This window comes from Camellia sinensis, chromosome 11 (assembly GCF_055761805.1).
Source record: "Camellia sinensis isolate YWXY chromosome 11, ASM5576180v1, whole genome shotgun sequence".
Taxonomy (NCBI): domain Eukaryota; kingdom Viridiplantae; phylum Streptophyta; class Magnoliopsida; order Ericales; family Theaceae; genus Camellia; species Camellia sinensis.
The window spans coordinates 166,247,746-166,271,415 of NC_138971.1; the positions used below are offsets into that span (position 1 = coordinate 166,247,746).

At 36.8% G+C, this 23,670-nt stretch overlaps 1 protein-coding gene across 1 annotated transcript; it reads left to right on the plus strand.

The window, feature by feature from the left end:
* The first annotated feature begins 757 nt into the window (after positions 1 to 757).
* On the plus strand, positions 758 to 11,909 carry LOC114268861 (uncharacterized). Its single transcript, XM_028210092.2, has 4 exons — positions 758 to 1,340; positions 2,448 to 2,684; positions 2,795 to 3,012; positions 11,232 to 11,909. Exons 1-4 carry the CDS (start codon positions 1,056 to 1,058, stop codon positions 11,410 to 11,412), a joined length of 921 nt encoding a protein of 306 aa, XP_028065893.1. The 5' UTR covers positions 758 to 1,055; the 3' UTR covers positions 11,413 to 11,909.
* Positions 11,910 to 23,670: the final 11,761 nt, after the last annotated feature.

Consider the following 23,670-nt stretch of genomic DNA (forward strand, 5'->3'; position numbering starts at 1 on the left):
ACACAAGCAGAGAGTTTCATTTGGTCTACCTATAGGTTTCTGAACTTGTGAATTTCAGACAATTCGGGTAATTCGGACTAACACGAGTTCAAAATACAAAGCTTGGTCCTGGCTTGGACAGCAATACTTGGCTTCATGGTCGGGCTTGGGTGGGCTTGGACATTGCCAAATACAATTCGAACTGAGCTTGGGCAAATTCCCAACCCAACCGAATCCGCCTGAGGGCTATTTTGGGAAGTTGGCTAAAAGCCATTTTTTTTTGTTTGTAGCAAAAGCCAAAAGTTGGCTTTTTTGTCTTTTTTTTCATTTGGGAAGTTGGTTTTTAGCCAACGGTGAAATTACAATTTTACCCTCATGGGTCAAAATGTGTTACATAGGTGAAGTCGTAAATATTTTAAATAAATGGGGGTAGTTTGGTCATTTTATTATGATTTGACATTATAAACAAACATTAATAAAAAAAGTCAAAAGTTACTTTTTACCAACTTCCCAAATCATTTGTCTAAAAAATTCAAAAACTTAAAAAAGTCAAAAAATTACTTTTTACCATCTTCCCAAAATAAGCCTGAGTTGCTCCCTAGTTTATTATGGATGTTGAACTAAAGAAAAAAAAAAAAAAAAAAGTCTACTGTAATTCTGAGTGGGCCCCAAGTAACGGCATCACTCCACTCTACGCAATTCTAGTAAGCGCGTACACTCAAAAAAATATAAATAAATAAATAAATTAAATAAATAAATGCAAACGTAACTTTCCCTTAAACCAAACGCTCCCTATCATATTTCCCTTAAAAATAAAGTCTGTTGATATTTCACTGATACACATCTCTCTCTCTCTCTCTCTCTCTCTCTCCCCATCATCGATTTTGCTTTTGCGCACAATAATACATACGCAAACTTTCACACAAACATGTTACGTGCCTTTTGATCCACAATCCATCCCAAATTTCTCTGTCACAACAATAATCATCCCACATTGATTTAAAATTTCTTCCTTGGAATCTCTAGGGTTTCCATCGTCGATCGATTCTAGGGTTCTTTTCTGTTCGGCGGTGGAGATGACTTATCATGTGAACGACGACGAGGTCGATTGTGTGGTGCCGGAGTTGAAGCTTAGGGCTTTAGGCGACCATGGCGATTATGTCAAACTCAAGGATTCCGATGATTGCGTCTTGGATGGCTTCGATGGTGGTGGAACCCAACAACATCCACCACCATCTCCCAGATTCATTGGCAGATGGTGGTGCTTTTGGTGGTGGGCGAAGATGGTAGTTGTGTTGATCTTCGTTGGGGTTTTGGCCGCTGTTTTTCTCATCTGGGTTGGCCCCTTTTTAATGGATAAGGTATTCTATTCATTCTTTCAATCAAGCTACAAAATTTCTATATTTTTAATGTAATAGTGGTGTTGTAGCTCATAATATATTTGAGATCATGCATGAGGTTATGGATTCAATGTTCTCATCTCCAACAATGTCAATATGGTTTTTGTTAGGGCTTTTGGAAAGGAGTGGTGTCATGTTAGTGTACTGCCAATGTATAAAAAAATTCTACAAATTTTTGATGTAGGATTGAGTTTTAGGGCATCTCTAATCCTTGATTTAAACCTATGTCAGATTTAAATTTGGGTTAAAAAAATCTCAAAAACCCTCGTCTCCCTTGACCCAAACTTACACTAAATTGAATTTATTCAATTTTTTACCCAAATCAGGGGAGACTCAAATGTTTACTCAAAATTTTCATGGCTATTTTGTGGTGCTCAAATTTACCACTGTATCATTAGTGAAGCTTTTACTAAAATTTGTATGTTAATTTAAGTTTATCCATTGGAGTGGTTCAAATTAAATGAAGCTTTTATTCTAATTTGAGTAAAATTTTGAGTAAGGGCTGAAGATAGCCTTATATGTGTTTTTGTCCCTAAAAGCTTGGTTGGTTGTATACTATTTTCAGAATTTTGGCACTACTTGTGTTGCTTAGTGAATTGAGTGGTATGTTGTTGGGATTACAATGAATGGTAGTAGTATGTTCTAGTCTATGGAACACTGCCTTTGCTAGTGGTTCAATGCAAATGCAGTATCACAATGAAATATAGGAGTTTTACTTTTTTTGGGAGGAGATTCTTGGTTTAATTTTTTGAATATGGACCCCTATATGGGACTATATGTGCCTTATGCTATTAAACTTGAAATTGGAAATATAAATATGTAAGAACATTACTATTAAGAATTACTAGAATTACTAGCTATATGTTATATCAGGATAATGGCAATTGATATGGATTCCGTCCTTCATTACTGGCTCTAATACATTTTCCCTCACTTGAGGTGCTTCTTGATGTTTCTGCCAATAAATTGTCAATAGAAACCTAAAAAATGGTTTCGTATTTCTGAGCTAGAATTGCATGCTCTTTTTTTCTCTCTTTCGGCCACAACTAATGACTTGTTCTTTTACAGGAAATTATCCCTTTAATTAACTGGGAGAGACAAACATTCCGCACACCAGTGCTAGCAGTTTTACTCTTTGCTTCTGTGGCACTTTTCCCTACTTTACTGCTTCCATCTACACCCTCCATGTGGGTGATTGGTATGACATTTGGTTATGGGTTTGGATTTCTACTAATCATTGGTGGGGTGACTATCGGCATATCTCTTCCATATTTCATTGGTTCACTCTTCTATAATAAAATTCATGTGCGTACCTTGTGTTTCTTAATATTTTTCTTCCTATTCTCCACCCCCCCCCCCCCCCCCCCCCGCGGGTGTTTATTTAAAAGTAAATGGTTTTTTTGATTCATATGCAGGGTTGGTTAGAAAAATATCCGAAAAAAGCTTCCATTATAAGATTAGCTGGTCAAGGAAATTGGTTTAGTCAGTGTCGGGATGTCGCGTTAATCAGGATTTCTCCATTCCCATACATAATATACAATTACTGTGCTGTAGCAACAAATGTCAAGTATTGGCCTTACTTGCTGGGGTCATTGGTTGGGATGGTGCCAGAAATTTTTGTTGCAATTTACACGTACTCTCTCTCTCTCTCTCAAATGCATTTTTTCATGTATAATTTATGTTGCTGTAGATACATTTCTATTGAGATAAGGTCCTCCATAAGTTGTTTGAAGATGCTAATCCTATGCAGCCTTAGACATGCCAAAAATAATTTAATAAAATCATGGTTTGTTAAAATGATGTATTCCTATACACCTGCAAGAATCTACTGTCCACTATATTTCTAGGATTACCTGGTGTTTTATTTTTGGATATGCCAATTTGTATGTTGCATTGCCCATATTTGACTTCTTCATTGCCTAGCTAATATTTTTATTTACGACGATGGTGAGCATACCAGTAGACTATGAAGCCTTTCTTTCCAAATGATCGCATATGGAGTGTTTCTGCTTGAAACTTGATAATGAAGGTTATGAGTCTACCGTGACAATTCTTTTTCCCTCGAAAAATTATCTCAGTAATCTGCAGTTTGATTTTTTCAAAGGTAACTTCTTATATGGCTTGCTGAAAGATGTGCTGATAAATAAGGTCAAGACTGCTTCCAGAACCCTCTTATAGAACTTTAATTGCTTCCCTTGATGGAGGGTTCGTGGTTATTTCTTCCTCTATCTGCTGGTTTATTTCTACCCCAAATATCTCTATAATTTTTTTTTGCGCGCGCGCTTTTGCTCCATTTTGTTTTTCCCTTCACTTCAACCTTAAATAAGTTTCTATCTTCAAACCTATTTGAGTTTGAGGGGGGTATACCTATATCATGGTGAGCATGGTGATATATCATGCGAACCACCCAAACCGTCGTCACTGGCGCACCACCCAAGTCGCCCCTTGGCGCATCACCCAAGCCGCCCTCTCTTGCGCACAATGTCATCTGTTGCCATCATCGTTCAACACCACGTCATAAGTTATGTGTGTGCCACGTTTGCTGGTTCAACATCCAGTTCTCCTACAACGGTCTGGCATGATCTCTTAAATTGTCCCGGCATTGATTCCGGTCAGTTCCTACAATGGTCCTGCATGACCCTTAAACTATCCCAACATTGACGGCCAGTTCCTACAATGGTCTGGCATGACCTTAAACTATCCCGGTATTAGTTTCAGCCAGTTCTTACAACGGTCCGACACGACCATAAACTGTTTCCTGGTATTAGCTCCGGTCTCTAATCTATCTCAAGCGCCCTTGCGCTACCGTTCGGACTTTGCAATCTATTTGTCTTTTATTTTTATTTTTTTTAATTTTATTTCATATTTTAATTTCTCTCTCCAAACTTAAGTTGGTATCCTTACTTGAATTTGGGGGGTGTTAAATATAGTAACTATATATTCTGTTTATTATACATATCATATTATATTCATTGTCATAGTTAGGATTACCATACTTGGATTTCTCCCTTCCTATATAAAGGAGTTTTGTATACATGTTATAACATTCAATAGAATACAAATTTGTTTCTCTCTTAAATATTATAACAGTTAAATATAATAGCTATATATTCTGTTTATCATATATGTCATATTATATTCATTGCCATACTTAGGATTGCCATACTTAGGTTTCTCTCTTCCTATATAACGGAGTCTTGTATATACTGTTATAACATTCAATATAAGACAAATTTCTTTCTCTCTTAAGTATTATAACATGGTATCAAAGTTAGGTTAAGTACCTAGTAATTTCGTTTCCCCGACAGGCAGGAAAATTACCTTGGCCACCCATCGGACCTGAACCCATTCCACTGCTACATTTTCACTTCAGTATCGCTTTGGAGTGATCTCGTCCTCTGTCTGCTAGTTTATTCCTACCCAAAATATCTCTATTATTTTATTTTATTTTATTTTTTTTGAAATAGAATATAATATTATCAACAACACTAGAACATGACTCATAAGCGCAAAACATAACTATCCACGTTCCCAAATGAGTTGCTTATCATCCAATGCATGCCAAATCAAAGCTTGAGCCTTAGAGGCATCTCTTCCTCGTCTCTTGTACACCTTAAGAGGCTGCTGCCACTTGCCTCCATCATCTCTCCCTGCCTGAAAAAAACTCGACCCTAGTGAGTTAAAAGCATGGAATCGTTCATACAAGTCATGGTCTAGGTGCTGGAACTCCTCATGATTGATTCATGTACAATCTGACAGTGGACTCCCTTTCCATTTGATGAGGTACTTTTGATAGCCACCACCTTTAGTGAAAACAAGTTGACGATCAATAAAATCTTCAATGTCTTCCTTCAAACGTAGGGCTAGTGGAAGTCGAGTAGCAATACCATCATTAGGATCATCATCATCATGACCTCAGTATAATGTAATATCCTCAATGTTAAAGACATTACTTATGCCTACATTGTTCAGCAAATCAAGTACGTTGGCATTAGAACTAATTTTCTTGAAAACTTTATATGGACTAAAACTTCTTGAATGGAATTTCTTGTATGCACCCTTAGGATATCGCTCAGATCTGATGCGGACAATAATCATGTCCCCTTCTTCAAATTTTGCAAACTTTCTTCTCAAATCAACATGTGTTTTATAACTCATTGTTGAGTACAATCTTTCCTCATCATGTATCGCATAAATATGCTTAGCAAAAGCATCTGCTTCAACACTAGGACGTGCCTCAACGGGTAAAGGAGCCAAATCAATTGGTTTACAAGGAAGTAAACTTGTCACAGTCTGAAAGGGGCCGCGACTAGTGGTCTGATTAACTGAACTGTTATATGAGAATTCAGCCATAGAAAGACTTTGATCTCAACTACCAACATGATCGCCTACAAGGCAACGAAGGTCACCTAAATTTTGATTAACAACCTCAGTTTGACCATCAGTTTGGGAATGGAAAGAAGAAGAAAATTTTAGGTTGCATTTGGTAGAGCTTTCTAACTATGATTTGAGAGGAGTTATATTTTGAGTTTGTGAGTTTTGGAATTATGATTTGAGTGTGAAAAATTTGTTTGGTGAAAGAGTTTTGAATTGAGTGGAGAATTTTTGACATAACATATGATATTTGATACAAAAATTTACAACTCATAACCAAACATACAACTCAAAATTCTATTAAAACACATTTTTTATAAAAAATATTCGGAAAATATTTATTTCGAATATATAAAAATTAACATATGTCAATTGCAAAAAAAAAAAAAAAAAAAAATTTACGCTGTTCCGGTCAACCCGCTGGACGACTGGTGGGACGACCGGTTAGGCCAAATTTGAAGAAAAAAAAAATTAAAAATTGCGCCTCACACAGAGTTTTTTGCAGAGTTTTCTAAATATTGTGGAAATGTGATTTAAGAATACTATCCAAACATCATATTGGAATGTGGGGGTAGAATCATAGCTTGGAAATCATTCCAAACACAGCCTTAGTTTTGTATGCAGCATCTTCCACAAAGTATGCCAAAAATAACTCGTAAACTTCACATCGTGGTCTGAGACAATTATTTTTGGCAAACCAAGAAGTCGGACAACTTCTTTGAAGAATATTTTAACAATATGGACAGCATCGGAAGTCTTTGAACGAAGGGATAAAGTGAGCCATTTTTGAGTAGCGGTCCACCACCACAAAAATGGAATCATATCCCCTAAGGGTTTGTGGCAGCCCTAGGATGAAGTCCATGCTTAGGTCTTGTCATGGCTCATGTGGTACTGGTAATGGAGTGTATAAACCAGTATTTTTCTTTCATCCTTTAGAAAGTTGACAGGTACGACATCGAGAAACAACTTTAGCAACATCCCGCGTAAGACTTGGCCAATAATAATGGTCTTCAACCATTGCATTTGTCTTGTCTCTGCCAAAATGACCTGCTGCTCCTCCAGAATGCAATTCTCGAATCACCTCTTCTCGTAGAGATGTGCTAGGTAAACAAAGACAAGTTCCCTTAAAAAGATACCCATCATGTAAAAAGAATTCTGGATATACAGCATGCTGTCCAGCCACTAAATCGGTGTAGATTATGCTGAGATCTTTGCAAGACGAGTAGTCTTTCTTGAGCGAATCAAAGCCCATAACTTGGATGGACATAGAGTTGAGAGTTAGCATCACGCGACTGAGTGCATCAGCTGTCTTATTTTCTGTCCCAGCTTTATGTTTGATGACGAATGTGTATTCTTGCAAGCAGACCCACTTGATTCAACTTCTTTTGGGAGTTGATGTACTTAAGAGCTTCATGGTTAGAATACAATACAAACTCCTTGGATATGAGATGGTAACGTCAGTAATGGAGTGCTTGAATCATAGCACAAAATTCCTTGTCATAAGTAGAATACTTTTTGTTGTGCTGCATCAAGTTTCTCACTAAAATAAGCAGTTGGATGGCCTTCTTGATTGAGTATAACCCCAATTCCCACATTTGAGGCGTCACAAGTCACTTGAAACACCTCAGAGAAGTCCGGAAGGCTTACAGGAGCTTCAGTCATTTTTTTCTTTCTCTTCGAGTGCTTTAGTTGCTGCCCTGATCCAAATAAACTCTCCCTTCTTCATGCAATTAAAAATTTGTGCCATTATTGTGCTGAAATTTCAAATAAAGCGCCTATAGAATGTTGCCAATCTATGAAAACTACGAACTTCTTGCATGTTGGTAGGAATCGGCCACTCTATAATAGCTTTGACTTTGTTTGGATCAGCCGCTACACCCTTGAAAGAGATAACAAAGCCCAAAACCATGATGCTTGGACTCGTGAAGGAGCACTTCTTCAAATTTACTTAAAGTTTCTCTTGGCGAAGAACTCTCATAACTTGTTGGAGATGGAAGATGTGTTCCTCTTTGGTATTGCTATAGATTAGTATATCATCAAAATAGACCACAAGGAAACGACCAGTAAAAGGTTTAAGTACCTGCGTCATGAAACGCATGAATGTGCTAGGAGCATTGGTAGCATTGGAAAGATCACATGGCATAACTAGCCACTCATAGAGACCATCCTTTGTCTTGAAGGCAGTCTTCCACTCATCTCCAGGCCTTATTCGTATTTGATGGTAACCACTCAGCAAATCTTTGAAAAAATAGTAGAACCAGCTATCGTGTCCAACATATTATCAAGTCGAGGAATTGGAAACCGATATTTGATGGTTATTTTGTTGATAGCTCGACTATCGACACACATGCACCATGTGCCATCTTTCTTTGGTGTGAGCAAGGTAGGAACAACACAAGAACTCAAACTCTCGCGAATAAATCCTTTGGATCATCCACTTTGCCTTTTTAGCTCAGTATTTTCACTAGGATTCATCCGATAAGCTGAAGATTAGGCAATTGAGACCCGGGGATAAGATCTATTGCATGTTGGACATTACTCATGGGAGGAAGCTCATTAGATAGAAGATGTGTTCCTCTTTGGTATTGCTATAGATTAGTATATCATCAAAATAGACCACAAGGAAACGACCAGTAAAAGGTTTAAGTACCTGCGTCATGAAACACATGAATGTGCTAGGAGCATTGGTAGCATTGGAAAGACAACATGGCATAACTAGCCACTCATAGAGACCATCCTTTGTCTTGAAAGCAGTCTTCCAGTCATCTCTAGGTCTTATTCGTATTTGATGGTAACCACTCTACAAATCTTTGAAAAAATAGTAGAACCAGCTATCGTGTCCAACATATAATCAAGTCGAGGAATTGGAAACCGATATTTGATGGTTATTTTGTTGATAGCTCGACTATCGACACACATGCACCATGTGCCATCTTTCTTTGGTGTGAGCAAGGTAGGAACAACACAAGGACTCAAACTCTCGCGAATAAATCCTTTGGATCATCTACTTTGCCTTTTTAGCTCAGTATTTTCACTAGGATTCATCCGATAAGCTGAAGATTAGGCAATTGAGACCCGGGGATAAGATCTATTGCACGTTGGACATTACTCATGGGAGGAAGCTCATTAGGAAGCTCTTCTGGTGCTATATCAGAAAATTCAGACAACAACTTTTCAACCTCTAAAGGCCTTTTTGTCTCAGGACCAGCTGCTAGTTGCTTCACTTCTTTAACCACTACAGCATAGATAAGCTTTGATTCTTTGCTTTCCACTACAAATTGCCTTTTAAAGAGTACGTGGAGAGGTTTATTTTGACTTTTAGCAATACACTTTGGCTTTGGAGTTTCATATCTTCTCATCTCTGCTATAGTCATAGGATGTAGGACAATTGTTTTCTTTCCAAGTGAGAAAGTGTATGTATTTTTTCGTCCATTGTGTTGTATAGTGTGATCGTAAAGCCATGGTCGACCAAGAAGGATGTGAGTGACATTCATAGGAATTACATCACATAAAATAGAATCACTATAATTAGGCAAAGCAAATGAAACAAGGCATCATTGAGTTACCGGAATAGACGCGTTGTCAATCCAAGCTACCTTGTAAGGATGAGGATGTGGCTCAGTTGGAAGCTTAACTCTTTCAACTGTAGATACAGAGACAACATTCATGCAGCTTCCAAAGTTTTTTCTTCTTGCTCCACCTTAAGGGCTGCTAGAATACGCCTAACAACATTAAGAAATGAGGTTTTCAACTCATCTTCCCCTAAATCATCAAATCTGCACTCTCCATAATTGAATGCAACCTCATCCATCATTGACATATTCCTGTGATTGGCCATATTCTGGTAGTTGCTCTGCGTCCTCTTCGATTGCAATATGGAGGGTATTATTCTTTGGACATTGATAAGCTATGTGCCCAGACTCGCCACACTTAAAACAAGTAGTGCTTTTATCCCTCCCATTTGGCTTCACAGTCACAATACCTTTATTTCTATGATCAACAACACTAGAAGATGAGGAGAGATGTTGGAGGCAAGTGGCAGCAGCCTCTTAAGGTGTACAAGAGACAAGGAAGAGATGCCTCTTAGGCCCAAGCTTTGATTTGGCATGCATTGGATGATGAACAACTCATTTGGGACCGTTGATAGTTATGTTTTAGGCTTATGAGTCATGTTCTATTATTATTATTTTAGTTTAGGGTATTTTGGTAATTTCATAATTTTTAGACATGGGTTATATGCCCATGGGTCATCTTGTGGGTCAAGTTATTTAATTAGGTTTTATTTATGTTTCTTATTTGGTCTTAAATTAGTTTTTGAAGTCTAAAATATTATAGTAGTTTCCTTTTTTTATTCTAATTAGTTCAGGAAGTCTCTTAGTTCTATATAAAGTCATGTAATGCTATTAATTCAATGGACTTGATATTTTAGAGAATTTTAGAGCTTTTGAAAGCTTCTTTATGGATTGTGTGATGCTGTAACTAGCAGTTCTTTCAGCTATGTGGCTGTTTTCCAGCCCAGCTGTCATCTGGCAGAATTGCTGCCAATAAGAATATTTATTGAACTGGTGGAAAATGATCCATGTGGCCTACACCACTAGATTGGGACATGAAAATTAGTTTGGTTTGGTAATATATATTGAACTGGGCAACATCATTGTTTTGAAATTTCAAGGAACTGCTCCTTCGGATACCTCTTCTTTACACCAGCTAGCCTTCTTCTCATACAGAACTTGTGCAATATATGATTTTTGGACAGACACAGGTGTCATGTTTCATCACAGATATTGACCTGGGGGGGTTGGTAATAGCCAAAAATAAAAAAGAAGAAAAGAAGCTCGTCAGACATGATGAACTGAAAGAATTATAAAAATAAGGCATTGCTTTATTTGTGTTTATGAAGTTATGTTGCTTGACATGTATATGTATCCTTTCTATGCATGCCAATTAGGTTTACTATGTTAAGTAATATGAAATACCATAGTGTTGAGTTTCTTGAACAAAAGGCATGCTACCTTTCATGTTACCAGTACAATTAAATTATAGTTTTGCCTTTTCATGTGTCTGAACAAACATGGGTGTGCAAGGGTGTTGCATCTGCACGCTTTTCAGCAGAGTAATTATATATATAGCATCTCTATAAATCAATTTTGGTTACCGTTTACCGTTATTCTTCTATTGTAGCTTTATTGTTAATTTTCTGCTGTTCATGTATTTTATCTTGTTTACTTTTTCTTTGGAATTGGGTTGGGAAGGGTGGGCGGTTTGGTTTGTGAAGCTTACTTTTTTTGCATTTTCTTTACTTTGGGTTAATAGTTTTCTCTTTCTTTTCTAGTATGATATGGAAAGAAATAAACGTAACTCTTCTTCTGCGGTAGCTATCCATAAATTGACAGCGAAAATGATTCATTAGATTATTATTTTTTTTTTTGGTTTCATTCAATGTTGTCCAAACTAATAACCATTTTTCTGTCATTGCAGTGGTATATTAATACGTACTTTGGCTGATGCTTCACAAGATCAACACTCCCTTTCAGCGTCACAGATTATTTTTAATGTTCTTGGTTTCTGTGCAACCGTGGCTACAACAATAATAGTTACAATGTATGCAAAAAAACGTCTCAAGGAACTACACAAGGAGGAGGAGCTGCTACTGCAGTAAAGCTTTTGTTCTGGTTCTGATTGGAGAATCCTATGCCAGCCAAACCAGGTCAGGTTTGCAGATCTAAACATGATGAATGGATGGAGAGGGCTTTACTTAAATCCACTCAATGCTCAAGATGATTATATGTTTATATGGTGTCGCTGAACATGTTGTGGAAGGTAGAAAGATGAAGTGAAGACAAGGTTAGCATGATTGACATCTACACTAACCTACTTCATCTGATTTTAAAAGAAAAAAGAAAAGAAAATAAATCTTTATTATGTTCTCATTTCTCCCATTTTTTAAAATTATCATTGAGCTGTCACCTGTATATATTTTGAAATGCTTTATAGGTTTAATTGAACTCTTGTGAAATTCTTTAGGCTTGGAACTGTAAATCAACGTAACAATGTCTTGGTTTGTGGGTTTCTGGACTTGTAAATTTTGTCATCCTCATTGTTGAAGACTGCATTTTGCTACTCATATATATGTATATGATTAATTCCTTACCTAAATTTCAACCTTTTAGTGGTAGCCCTTTTCCTTAATTTTTTTTTTTTTTTTTTTTTTTGGGGGGGGGGGGGGGGGGGGGGGGGGGGAGAGATTTGCATGCTGATGAGGGGTATCACAGAATCTGTTTTTCTACAAATATATGTTTTTGAATTTTGCTTTAATAGATATTAGAAAAAATAATAATAATAAAAATTGTGAGCATGTAGGAGTGACATTTCCTTTTTGTAAATGTTAAGCAGAGTGGATATATGAGTATGAATATAATATGACACAACACAAGCAAAGCTCTGCACGGCTTTGTGCAATACCTCCCTGCCAAGTGTCATGGTTTTCTTTATAAGAAAAACCAAAATACAATTTATAAGAATACGGGATAGGAGAGTTGATGAATCTGCAACACGTGACAAAAGAGTATCGATTAAAACTTTTGAAAAAAAATTCACCCGACCTTCCATTAGACAAGATTTGAACGCTCAACTTTTGAGAGTGTTGGGATGGTGCTATACAGACCACGAGCCATTGGCGCAACAATTGTGTTAATCACACAGAAAATTTGCATGCTAAACTTTGCTGGAGTGGAAATAAGGGTGAAGTTTAAATGTAGATAAACTATTTGATTTATTATTGTTCACTCAACAATAGAGGAATGTCTCACTATCTTACCCAAATAAATGAGGGATAAGATAATTGTGTTTCCACGTGTGCTATAGGTTAAATTTAAATAAAATTTTCATTCTTCTCTAATGTGCAATTTTTTTTATTAGCACGAATTCTGAGCAAATGGATTTTAGGCCAAGTTTGGGAAGACTAAAAAAGTGCACTTTTTGTCTTTTTGGACTAAAAAATTGAGGTTGAAAATATGGATGTTTGGGTTAACTTTTTGACTTTTTATTGAAAAATGTGTAATAAAAAATTGTAAAAATTGATTTGTAGAGAAAAATTTGAATTGGGAGTTGTGCAGCCGTAATTGTTGACTTTTGGTGAATAGTGTTAACTTTTTAGCTTTTTGAGTAACTTTTTGACTTTTTAACTTATTTGGGACTTCCCAAACTTAGCCTTAATGTTTTTTTGGGAAAAGCTTTAGCTGGACGTTGTGGTCAGTGCCAGTGGTCGTAAAGAAAAAAGAGTAGGTATTGGGAGAGTCAGCCTTCTATTTTGTCCAAGAATTCAATGTGTGGTAGACGTTGTGGGGCTTTATTCTCAAACCCAGAAAAAAGAAAAAAAGAAAAAAAATAAAGTGAGACCCACAACGCCAACTGTCGCATATCCAACCCCACTACGGCACATCAAGTCATGTTGATACTTATTTGGCACAATTTACCTAAGTGTTTTTTTTTAAAAAAAAAAAATTATTTTTTTTATTTTTAACAAATTTAATTAAGTTGGTTATATACATATTTGTGCACAACTTGACATAAAGAAAAGTAAAGGTTTAAGACCATCTCTAATGCCTTATTAATTTTGTTATTAAATTTAAATTTGATGATTTTTTTTTTTCTTCTTCAATGATTTCTTCAGATAAGTATCAAATTGATGATATAAAAAATCTTTCATCAAATTGAGAGTGTTGGGAGTTTTTATCAAATCACTATTCATAGTCGTTGAATTTTCATCACTGGATGTCCTTTTGGATTCTAGGCAAAAATTTGTAAAAAAAAAAATACTAGATGGTCGACCGGCCAGACATCCATTCGGTCGACCAGTATTTTGATAAAAGCTCAAAATCTTCCGTTGGAGCACTTCGTATCAAATGAAATTTTTACTCAAATTTGATTTAAAAAAAAGAAAAGATGCACCGTTGGAGATGCTTTAAGGGTATCAATTTCACTCTTTGGTTTATATATATAGTATAGATTATATTTTAAGAGTTTGTGTTAAATTATTTGGTATATTTTTTTGTTTATAGTTTATTAGGTAAAAATAATTTAAATAAATTGAAAAAAAAATTGATTATTTGAGAGGTGGGGGAAGAATGTTTTTGGCTTCTATTTTTTTTAATCAATTTTTAGTTTACAATAGGTAATACAAAATAGATTATTATTATTATTATTATTATTATTATTATTTAGATATTAGATTCATTTTATCACGTGAAGATATTTTCTCTGTTTTTGGTTTTTTGTTTTTGTCTTTTTTGGAGATTAGATTCATATTATCGCATGATGATATTCAAGTGAATTGATCGATTCCTTGCTTTGCTGGATATGTGAGATTAAGCATATGGTCACATACATTCAAAAAAATTTAGGGTTCTTCGTTAAAAGTAAAATTTCAAAAAAAAAAAAAAAAAGAAGAAGAAAAAAGTAGTTGCATTTGTTTTATTACTTCCAATTTTATGACGTGCATGATTCAAGTTTTTGCTAAGATAATAATAATAATAATAAAAAATTATAAATTATAAATATACCTTCTGAACTATACTTAAAGTATAAATTACCTCAAATGATTTTAGATATTACATCCCATTCATTTAAATTTTTAATTACATAACAAATGATCAATTTTATTAATAAATCATTAAATCAATTAACAATTTTTAATGATGTCATAAATATGTTTCAATTAACAATTCTAGTAATTTTATTGTTACATAAGAGAACAGTTGAGAATTTTATTTTTTTTGTTAATTGTGTAAAATAAAATAAAAAAATTGACAATGAAATATTTATAATTTTCAAAACTAATATTTTAAACAAATCACATAAATGTATTTGTATTTTATTTTAAAAATATATTTAAAAAAAAAAAAAAAAAAACACCGATGAGCCAAGAGGTTAGGGGTTAGGTTGGAAAAATAAGTATAGCCAGCCGTTGTCAATAGTCAGCTGTAAAAATAGACTACTTTGAATTGAAATGGAAATGGAAATGGAAAGAAGAAACCTAACGGAAAAAGGAGACTTTGCACCCAAGGATGTTCCAAAGAGAAAGAACAATTCTTACCCGTTAAAACACTTTGCTTGTTTGTGGTATTTTATGGGTATTATTATTTAAGATTAAAAATTAATTTAATTTTTAAATTCAGTAATGCGGTAATTAATTAAGGTATTAAAGGTAATACTTTCTTTCTAATCAATAATATCATTTATACATCATTGGGTCTATAAAATAAATTTAAAAAGTGAACTTATATATCATTTTCTTAATTTTATATATATATTAAAAAAAATTAACGTGAAACTTTTTTATAAACTTATTTTTAGCTAAATAAATTAACTTTTTAACTAACTTTCAAATGAAGCTTAAGCCTAATTCACTGCAGAGGAATAATGATATATGAACTGATAATTTTTTACAAACTATTGCATTCATATGTTCAAATCATATTTTTCTAATAGATCTTGTTTGAGATTTCAAAATTTAATGAATGTTTATTACTTATGTAAATAAAAATATATATTTAAAAAAAAAAATTATATAGCATTTTGACATGATAGTGTAATATGCCATCTAAAAAATTCTCATTTGTTGGTCACCTTTTCATTTGAGTAAATTCTGTTGAGACTCAATTGTATGATGATGAAAGGGGAGTTTGTTACACCAGAACTTTGTATTCTCTTCTTTAATTTATGAAGTTCCAGTTTACTTTCAAAAAAAAAAAAAAAAAAAAAAAAATCTCTTGAGATTTTAAAATATATATAATAAATTTTATAAATTTGACATAATTATATTAATTTTTTAATAAAATTAAAGTGACAAAAAGTGATGCAAATAATGCTCGAATAAATAGATAAATATGATTAAAAAATAAATTTTAATATAAAAATGATGACAATATTATTTTTTTATTCATACGATTTACGAATTATTGATAAAAAAATTAAAAATTATTTAACATAATGTAGTTCCCATTTATTTTTATAATATATAACTCCCATTGTACATTCTTATTATTTTGGATAAATTATAAATGCACTTCCTGAGATTTGCTTAAAATGCTGATTGTCCATTGTGGTTTGAAAATTATAATACTCCCTTGTCAAAATTTTTTATTTAACAAAATTAATTAAAAAATGAAATTCTTAACTATTTTACTATACAATAATAAAATTATCTGAATTATTAATTAAAACAAATTTCTAAGATCATTAAAAATTATTAATTGACTTGATAATTTATTAACAAAAGAGATAATTTATTATAAAATTAAAAACTACAAAAAATAATTTATATTTTAAACAAATACTAGGGGTGTATTTATACTTTACCCTATCACAATGAGCTATTTTAAGAAGATGGTTAAAAGTCATCTTCTAATTTTTAACTTATTTTAAATCACATTATCTCTCACATTTTTTACATATTTTTTCAAAAAAAAATTAAAAAAATTAAAAAACTAATTTTTAATCATTTTCTCCTCAATATTTATTATATGATTTTGTCTTCTAATAGGAAAGTTACTTGTCAATGTTGACACATCTATGTTAAAAGATAGTTTATAGAAGACTCGATTCGATTTCTGTACAAAGTACCATTGCTCTCACTTCCATGCTTTGAGTTGATTATTTTGAAAGCAACAATGATTCATCCCACTAAAAATATCACTACTAATAGCACTAATGTATTAAAAAAGTTAAAAAAAAAAAAAAATATAACTCCAAGACCAAAACATCACATCATTAATGACGGGACCCACTGCCACCTAATTAGTGGAAGCACTAATTAGTGCTCCCAAGCATTTTTCTTTTGAAAGTTATGCTGGTAAATTGATCTAACAAGGGATAATTATACCAAAATCTCTTCAGTTATTTATTTATAAATTTGTATATTTTGACCATTTTAATTATAAATTATATCACTTTCACCCTTTTAAAAAGGTGTATTCGTATTTTTTTTATAATTAAGAAGGTTAATATGAACGAATTCATAAATTAAAAATAAAGTAATATTTGTTAATAATTAATAGGTGTTAGAGTAATTAACTTATTTAATAATTATAATAATTCAATTTTATCATATTTATTTTTTAAAAAATAATTTATTTAAAAATCATACTTGCCATTCATTTATTTATTAAATAAATTTAATAAAATCATATAATTATAATTATTAAATCAATCCATATTTTTTAAAATCAATCATATAAAGTACAAACTAAAAATTACTAATTACTCATTGTGCCACCACATCTATATATCGGTAGGTACAAAATCTACATCTAGTTATGCGTAATCATTAATTTTGTGTATAAACTATAATTTAATTAAGAATCCTCTAGTTGTATTTTTGTCATTAAAATAGAACTGAATAATAAATCACAGATTCCATCCAGATTGCACAAAACTAAACCTTTTCTTTTACATACAAAACTAAAGTAAACTTCTTTCCTTCTTTATGTTAAAAACACCATCCAGTGTCTTCCCAAAGTCGCTGTCAAACCTTCTATGCTAAAAAAAAACCAAGAAAGCTTCAATTGGTCTAACCGTTCCCTTGACTCATTCTCATATTTTGGGCAAATCACAAATAGATGAAATAATTATAAAATAACTTTAAGAATTTTTTATGATGTAACCTTAACAGACAAATGAAGTTTATATCAAACACATGAACCACCTTACGGTACCCACATAGGATATTTGTATCATCACAAAAATATAATTATTTTTTTACTATTTTGCTCTACAGCAATGTATTTTTCTGTATTTATAACTCTTTTGGTAACATAAGAAATAAGCTACTTATTAGTTTATTGACTTACTTTTTATCACATCATATTTTTATTTTTTACACATTTTTTTTTCATTATAAAAAAAACGAGTTTGCCATACCTAAAATAACTCTTAGGTCATGTTTGTTTGCACGGACTGGATAAAGGAGGATTAGAATCCAACAGACTGTTAGTTCTAGATAAATAGTCCCATGACTATTTGGCTAGAAATAATGTGTATTATATGTTTGTTATGTCATGAGATTAAATATCTGAAAATGACTATTTTAGTGAACCTTATATTCAATTAGAAAATTATAAAAAAAAAAAAATGATAACTTCTCAAAAGATCATTTTGCCTCTTTGAATTATTTACAATGGCAATACGAAATTTAGAGTATATTTCATTTCATTTTGTTTTAGTAAGACCACTATTAATTTTATTTAAATGGGACATTAGAAGTATGTTTTCATTTATAATTTTGTTAATACAAATGTGGGAACCGAATAAATAGAAGAGTCGGAAGGTGCGTACCCCAGAAATTAGATATTATTCGGCTCCATATTGCGTGACTAGGATGCCGAATACATTAGGAAGGCCGAATAGCCGGAGATCAATAGCTCCGAATGAATAAAAAGGGAATGGGATAAAAGTAGGCTCAGGCCCCGAGGCCCAAAAAGCAAGTATAAATACAAGAACCACAGATTTAGAAAGGTATGTAAGAATCACTTCACTTAACTTAGTAAACAAGCTATCCTGAGTATCTGAACTGACTTGTCCGTCGGAATGCTAATTCCGGCACCCCCGACTGGAGTGTTTGTATCTTTTCAAGTGACTAGCTGAGGATCACTAGCGACTCCCAGGATCTGAAGAGTATTTTCAAACCACTTCTCCACAATTGGCGCCGTCTATGGGAATACTCAAATACATCCATGGCAGGTGTGACTGAAGATCCTTCGATAGCCACTGACGAGACCACACAGAGAGATGACCTCACTCCAGCAAACTCGCTTGGACCAAAAACCATCGCAGCAAGACTTGCCTTGGACCTCTGCTCATCTTCAAACTCAACGCAAAACACAATACAAACAACCATGGCACAAGCTAGGTAAACCAAACAGAGATTGGACAACATCATCGCTGAGAACGAATGCCTTCGTCGCGATTTGGCCTCGGAAATAGCAAAATCCAAACACACAGTGCGCTAGGCTTCTGAGTGACCTCCGAGGGTAGATGATCGACGATCTCGAGCCCGACAGCAAGAAACTGACGGCCGCTATGCCTTAACAGATCATCTTGAGGAGTTGGCAAAGGACGAACGTCTCCAACAATGCTTCCGGAGGAGTGCGACCAAAACACTTGCCCTTCCGAATGATGCATTTCCGCTTGACACCGTCTACATGATAAACAGCCTGCCAGCAGCCCCGGCCATACATGCGATCCAATCACATCCAGGCCCCCAACAGCAACTCACGCCAGCAAAGCGGCTCCGAGAAACTCCAAGTATCACCTTTGACAACTCTGATTTGATCGGCATAACACTCCCTCACATCGATCCATTGGTTGTTGAGCTACGCGTAAACCGGTTCACCGTCGAACGCGTTCTTATCGACCAGGGCAGTGCTTCGGAGGTTATGTATTATAAAACCTTCATCAAACTCGGATTCAACAAGTCAGACCTGACTCCGGCTTCTTATCCACTATTCGGCTTCAATGAGAATCCAGAGTACCCATTGGGAAAGATCAGCTTACCCGTTCAAGCAAGTTCCAGAACGGTGGACGTGGAATTCTTGGTCGTCAGGCTATCATCGCCGTACAATCTCATCATGGAGCGATCGTGGTTGCATACCTTGCAGGCCGTCCCAAGCACCTATCATCAACTACTATGTTTCCCAACAGAACACGGCATTGAGCAAATCCGCGACTCCTAGAAATCGGCACAAGCATGTTATCTCCTTGCTGCCAAAACGCCAAAGGAACTGCAAGTAAACTCCATTGAGGTGCCGAATCGGGAGATCCTTGATGACATTGGGCGGCATCCAAACGAGAAATCCACGGAAGGTTTAGACCCAGTTGACATCGATGGAAGCCCAGAAAAGTTTTTTATGATCGGCGCTTATCTGAATCAGGCCGACAGGCAGCAGCTGATCTCTTTCTTGCTCAACAACCTCGAAGTCTTTGCGTGGACTCCGTACGAAATGCCGGGAATAGACCCGTCAGTTTCACAGCACCATCTGAATGTCGATCCCAAATGTAAGCCGATCATTCAGAAAGGCCGGCGGTCAGCCGTGGAGCACACTGCCGCCGTTGTTGAGGAGGTAAATAGACTGCTTGACGCCGGGGCAATTAGAGAAGTCACTTACCCTATGTGGCTCTCCAATACAGTGGTGGTGAAGAAGAAAAATGGGACTTGGCGAGTGTGCGTCGATTTCACGGATCTGAACAAAGCTTGCCCCAAAGACTATTTTCCTCTACCCAGAATCAACCAGCTTGTCGATGCGACGGCACGCCATCAACGCATGAGCTTCCTTGATGCTTACAGAGGCTACCATCAAATTGCCATGTATCCAGATGACCAGGACAAGAGGAACCTACTGCTACAAAGTTATGCCTTTTGGGCTGAAGAATGCAGGGGCAACCTACCAAAGACTGGTCACCACCATGTTCAAAGAGCAACTCGGCCACACTATGGAAGTATACATCGACGATATGGTGGTCAAGTCCAAAGAAGAACAGAATCATATAGCCGATCTAGAAAAGACATTCAGCATCTTACGCAAATACAGAATGAAACTGAACGCTTCCAAGTGTGCGTTCAGAATCAGCTCTAGCAAATTCTTGGGTTACATCGTCAATCACCGAGGAATCGAAGCCAACCCAAGGCAAGTCACAGCAATCTTAGAACTTGGCTCCCCCCATTCAGTAAAAGAAGTCCAAAAGTTGATAGGGATAGCCGCTGCACTCAACAGGTTCATCAGCCAATCTACAGATCGCTGCCGATAATTCTTTCAGACACTACGGCAGGGTAAGGCTTTTGAATGGTCCGTCGAATGTGAAACAGTTTTCAACGGACTCAAGACCTCCCTCCGCTCAGTACCTCTCTTGACAACACCCGCCGCTGGTGACCCGCTCATTCTATACCTGGCAGTTTCTGATAGGGCCGTTAGCGCCGTACTGCTAAAAGAAGAGGAGGGGGAGCAACAGCCACTGTATTATGTGAGCAAGGCAATGGTTGACGCCGAAACACGCTACCTTTTGCTGGAAAAACTCATCTTAGCCCTAGTCATGGTAGCAAGAAAACTGATGCATTACTTCCAGGGACATAGCATTGGGGTGCTAACAGATTATCCCCTCCGATCAGTACTACAGAGTGCAAAAGCATCAGGACGTGTTTCACAATGGGCTCTTGAACTCGGCCAATACGACATTCAGTTTTTACCTAAAACCGCAATCAAGGGGCAGGTGTTGGCCGACTTTGTTGCCGAATTCACCGGCGAGCTTGCCAACCTCAAACCTGACGAAGTTCGACCAAAGGCTGAAGTTCGACCAAAGCTGAACTGGAGAATTTATGTCGGGGATATTTGGCAATTATACTGTGATGGATCGTCTAACCAAAGGGGCAGCGGCACCGGAGTTGTAATCATGTCTCCAGACGGTGCAGTAATTGAGCAAGACGTCAAGCTTGGCTTCGAAGCATCAAATATCGAAGCCGAATACGAAGCCCTTCTAGCCGGTCTGCGGAATGCGCACATTCTCGGCGCTCGGCGTCTGCTTGTGTTTTGTGATTCAAAATTGGTAATCAGTAAGCTAAAGGGGGAGTACGCGGCAAGAAACGACCGTATGGCGGCCTACATGAAAACGGCCAATTCCTTGCTGGAAAAATTTGACCATCACGAACTGAACCAAATAACACGCGACCAGAACACACACGCGGGTGCCTTGGCGTGCCTAGCCCCCGCCATCAATTCTGAGATCAAACGGACCATCGAAGTAGGTTTCATCCCGGAGCCGAGTATTGGCCCTTCGAAGGAAATCCATGTCAACGTTATAGAATCCGCACCAAGTTGGATGGACCCCATTGCTGCATTCCTTCCTTCTGAATAACTCCCAGAGGACAAAAAAGAAGCACACAAGCTGCGAAATAAAACCCTACGATACTATCTGGATCCGCAAGGAGGGCTTTATAAAAAGTCCCTCTCGGGCCGATATTTGGAATGCGTGCACCCCGACAATGTGGAGGAGCTTCTGACAGAGATACATGAGGGCAGTTGTGGTGCCCATTCTGGCAGACGCTCCCTGGCCCATCGAGCTATAACACAGGGGTATCATTGGCCGACAATGAAAGCTGATGCGGAGAGTTATGTAAAAAAATGCGAATAGTGCCAAAAGTTCTCCCCATTAACCCATTTGCCTGCCGAAGGGTTGAACTCTATCACTAGCCCCTGGCCGTTTGCTCAATGGGGACTTGATATCGTAGGACCATTGCCGAGGGCCCCAGGGAACAAGCGATTCTTAATCGTCGCGACAGATTACTTTATAAAATGGGTCGAAGCGAAGGCTTTAACACATATACAAGATGCCGACATTAAACGCTTTGTATGGAGAAACATCATAACACGATTCAGCATTCCGAGAGCTCTCATCTCAGACAATGGCACCCAATTCGATTGTGGCGTATATCGAGAGTTATGCAGCAAATATGGCATTCGGCCTTACTTCTCTACACCGGCCTACCCCCAAAGCAATGGTCAAGCCAAAGCCTCTAACAAATCCATCTTGGACGGCATCAAAAAGAGGCTGGAAAAAGCTAAAGGCAAATGGGTCGAAGAATTGCCGAGTGTATTGTGGGATCATCGTACTACACCGAGGAGATCCACTGGAGAAACGCCGTTTGCTCTATACTTTGGAACCCAGGCAATCTTACCCCTGGAAATCAACCTCCCAACTCTGAAATCGCAAGTTTTTGATACGGGCCGAAATGACATGATGCTTGCCCTGGATCTGATTCTAATCGAAGAACGGAGAGACCGCGCCCTGGCATCCATGGCACGATATCAGCAACAACTCGCCAAGTCATATAATCAGCGAGTTCAGTTGCGCCGATACACAGCAGAAGAATTGGTCCTAAAGAAGGTACTTCCAGCCGACCGGAGACCGGCCGATGAAAAATTAGGTCCAAACTGGGACGGCCCCTATCAGAAAGAATCCATCGCAGGAACAGGGGCATACCGGCTCTCAGACATGTCAGGAAGAAGCTTGCCATGGCCTTAGAATTCAACACATTTACGTAAATTCTATCATTGACCCGACTTGTGGGCTTGATACTTGTACATATTCCACCGTTGCAATACAAAGCTTCTCGTTTTCTCAAGCTCGCTCCCAAGCCTTCTAAGGCCAAAATAAAGTCTCCGGATTCGGAGCCCCTTTTGGTGCATGACACCTTAGGGCCGATTAAGACTTCGAATTCGGAGCGCCCTTCGTGGATATCACGATTGGCCAAATTAAAGTCTCCGGATTCGGAGCCCCTTTTGGTGCATGACACCTTAGAGCCGATTAAGTCTCCGGATTCGGAGTGCCCTTCGTGGATATCACGATTGGCCAAAATAAAGTCTCCGAATTCGGAGCCCCCTTTTGGTGCATTACACCTTAGGGCCGATTAAGACTCTAGATTCGGAGCGCCCTTCGTGGATATCACGATTAGCCAAATTAAAGTCTCCGAATTTAGAGCCCCTTTTGATGCATGACACCTTAAGACCGATTAAGTCTCCGAATTTGGAGCGCCCTTCGTGGATATCACAATTGGCCAAAATCAAGTCTCCGGATTCGGAGCCCCCTTTTGGTGCATGACACCTTAGGGCCGATTAAGTCTCCGGATTCGCAGCGCCCTTCGTGGATATCACGATTGGCCAAATTAAAGTCTCCGGATTCGGAGCCCCTTTTGGCGCATGACACCTTAGGGCCGATTAAGTCTCTGGATTCGGAGCGCCCTTCGTGGATATCACAATTGGCCAAAATAAAGTCTCCGGATTCGGAGCCCCTTTTGGCGCATCACATCTTAGGGCCGATTAAGACTCTGGATTCAGAGCGCCCTTCGTGGATATCACGATTGGCCAAATTA

Excerpts from the sequence above, each read along its gene's own strand:
- LOC114268861 (XM_028210092.2), top strand. The coding sequence starts at position 1,056 with ATGACTTATCATGTGAACGACGACGAGGTCGATTGTGTGGTGCCGGAG. Across the intron at positions 1,341-2,447 it reads GCCCCTTTTTAATGGATAAG|GAAATTATCCCTTTAATTAA; the intron begins GTATTCTATTCA and ends GTTCTTTTACAG. Across the intron at positions 3,013-11,231 it reads ATTTTTGTTGCAATTTACAC|TGGTATATTAATACGTACTT; the intron begins GTACTCTCTCTC and ends CTGTCATTGCAG.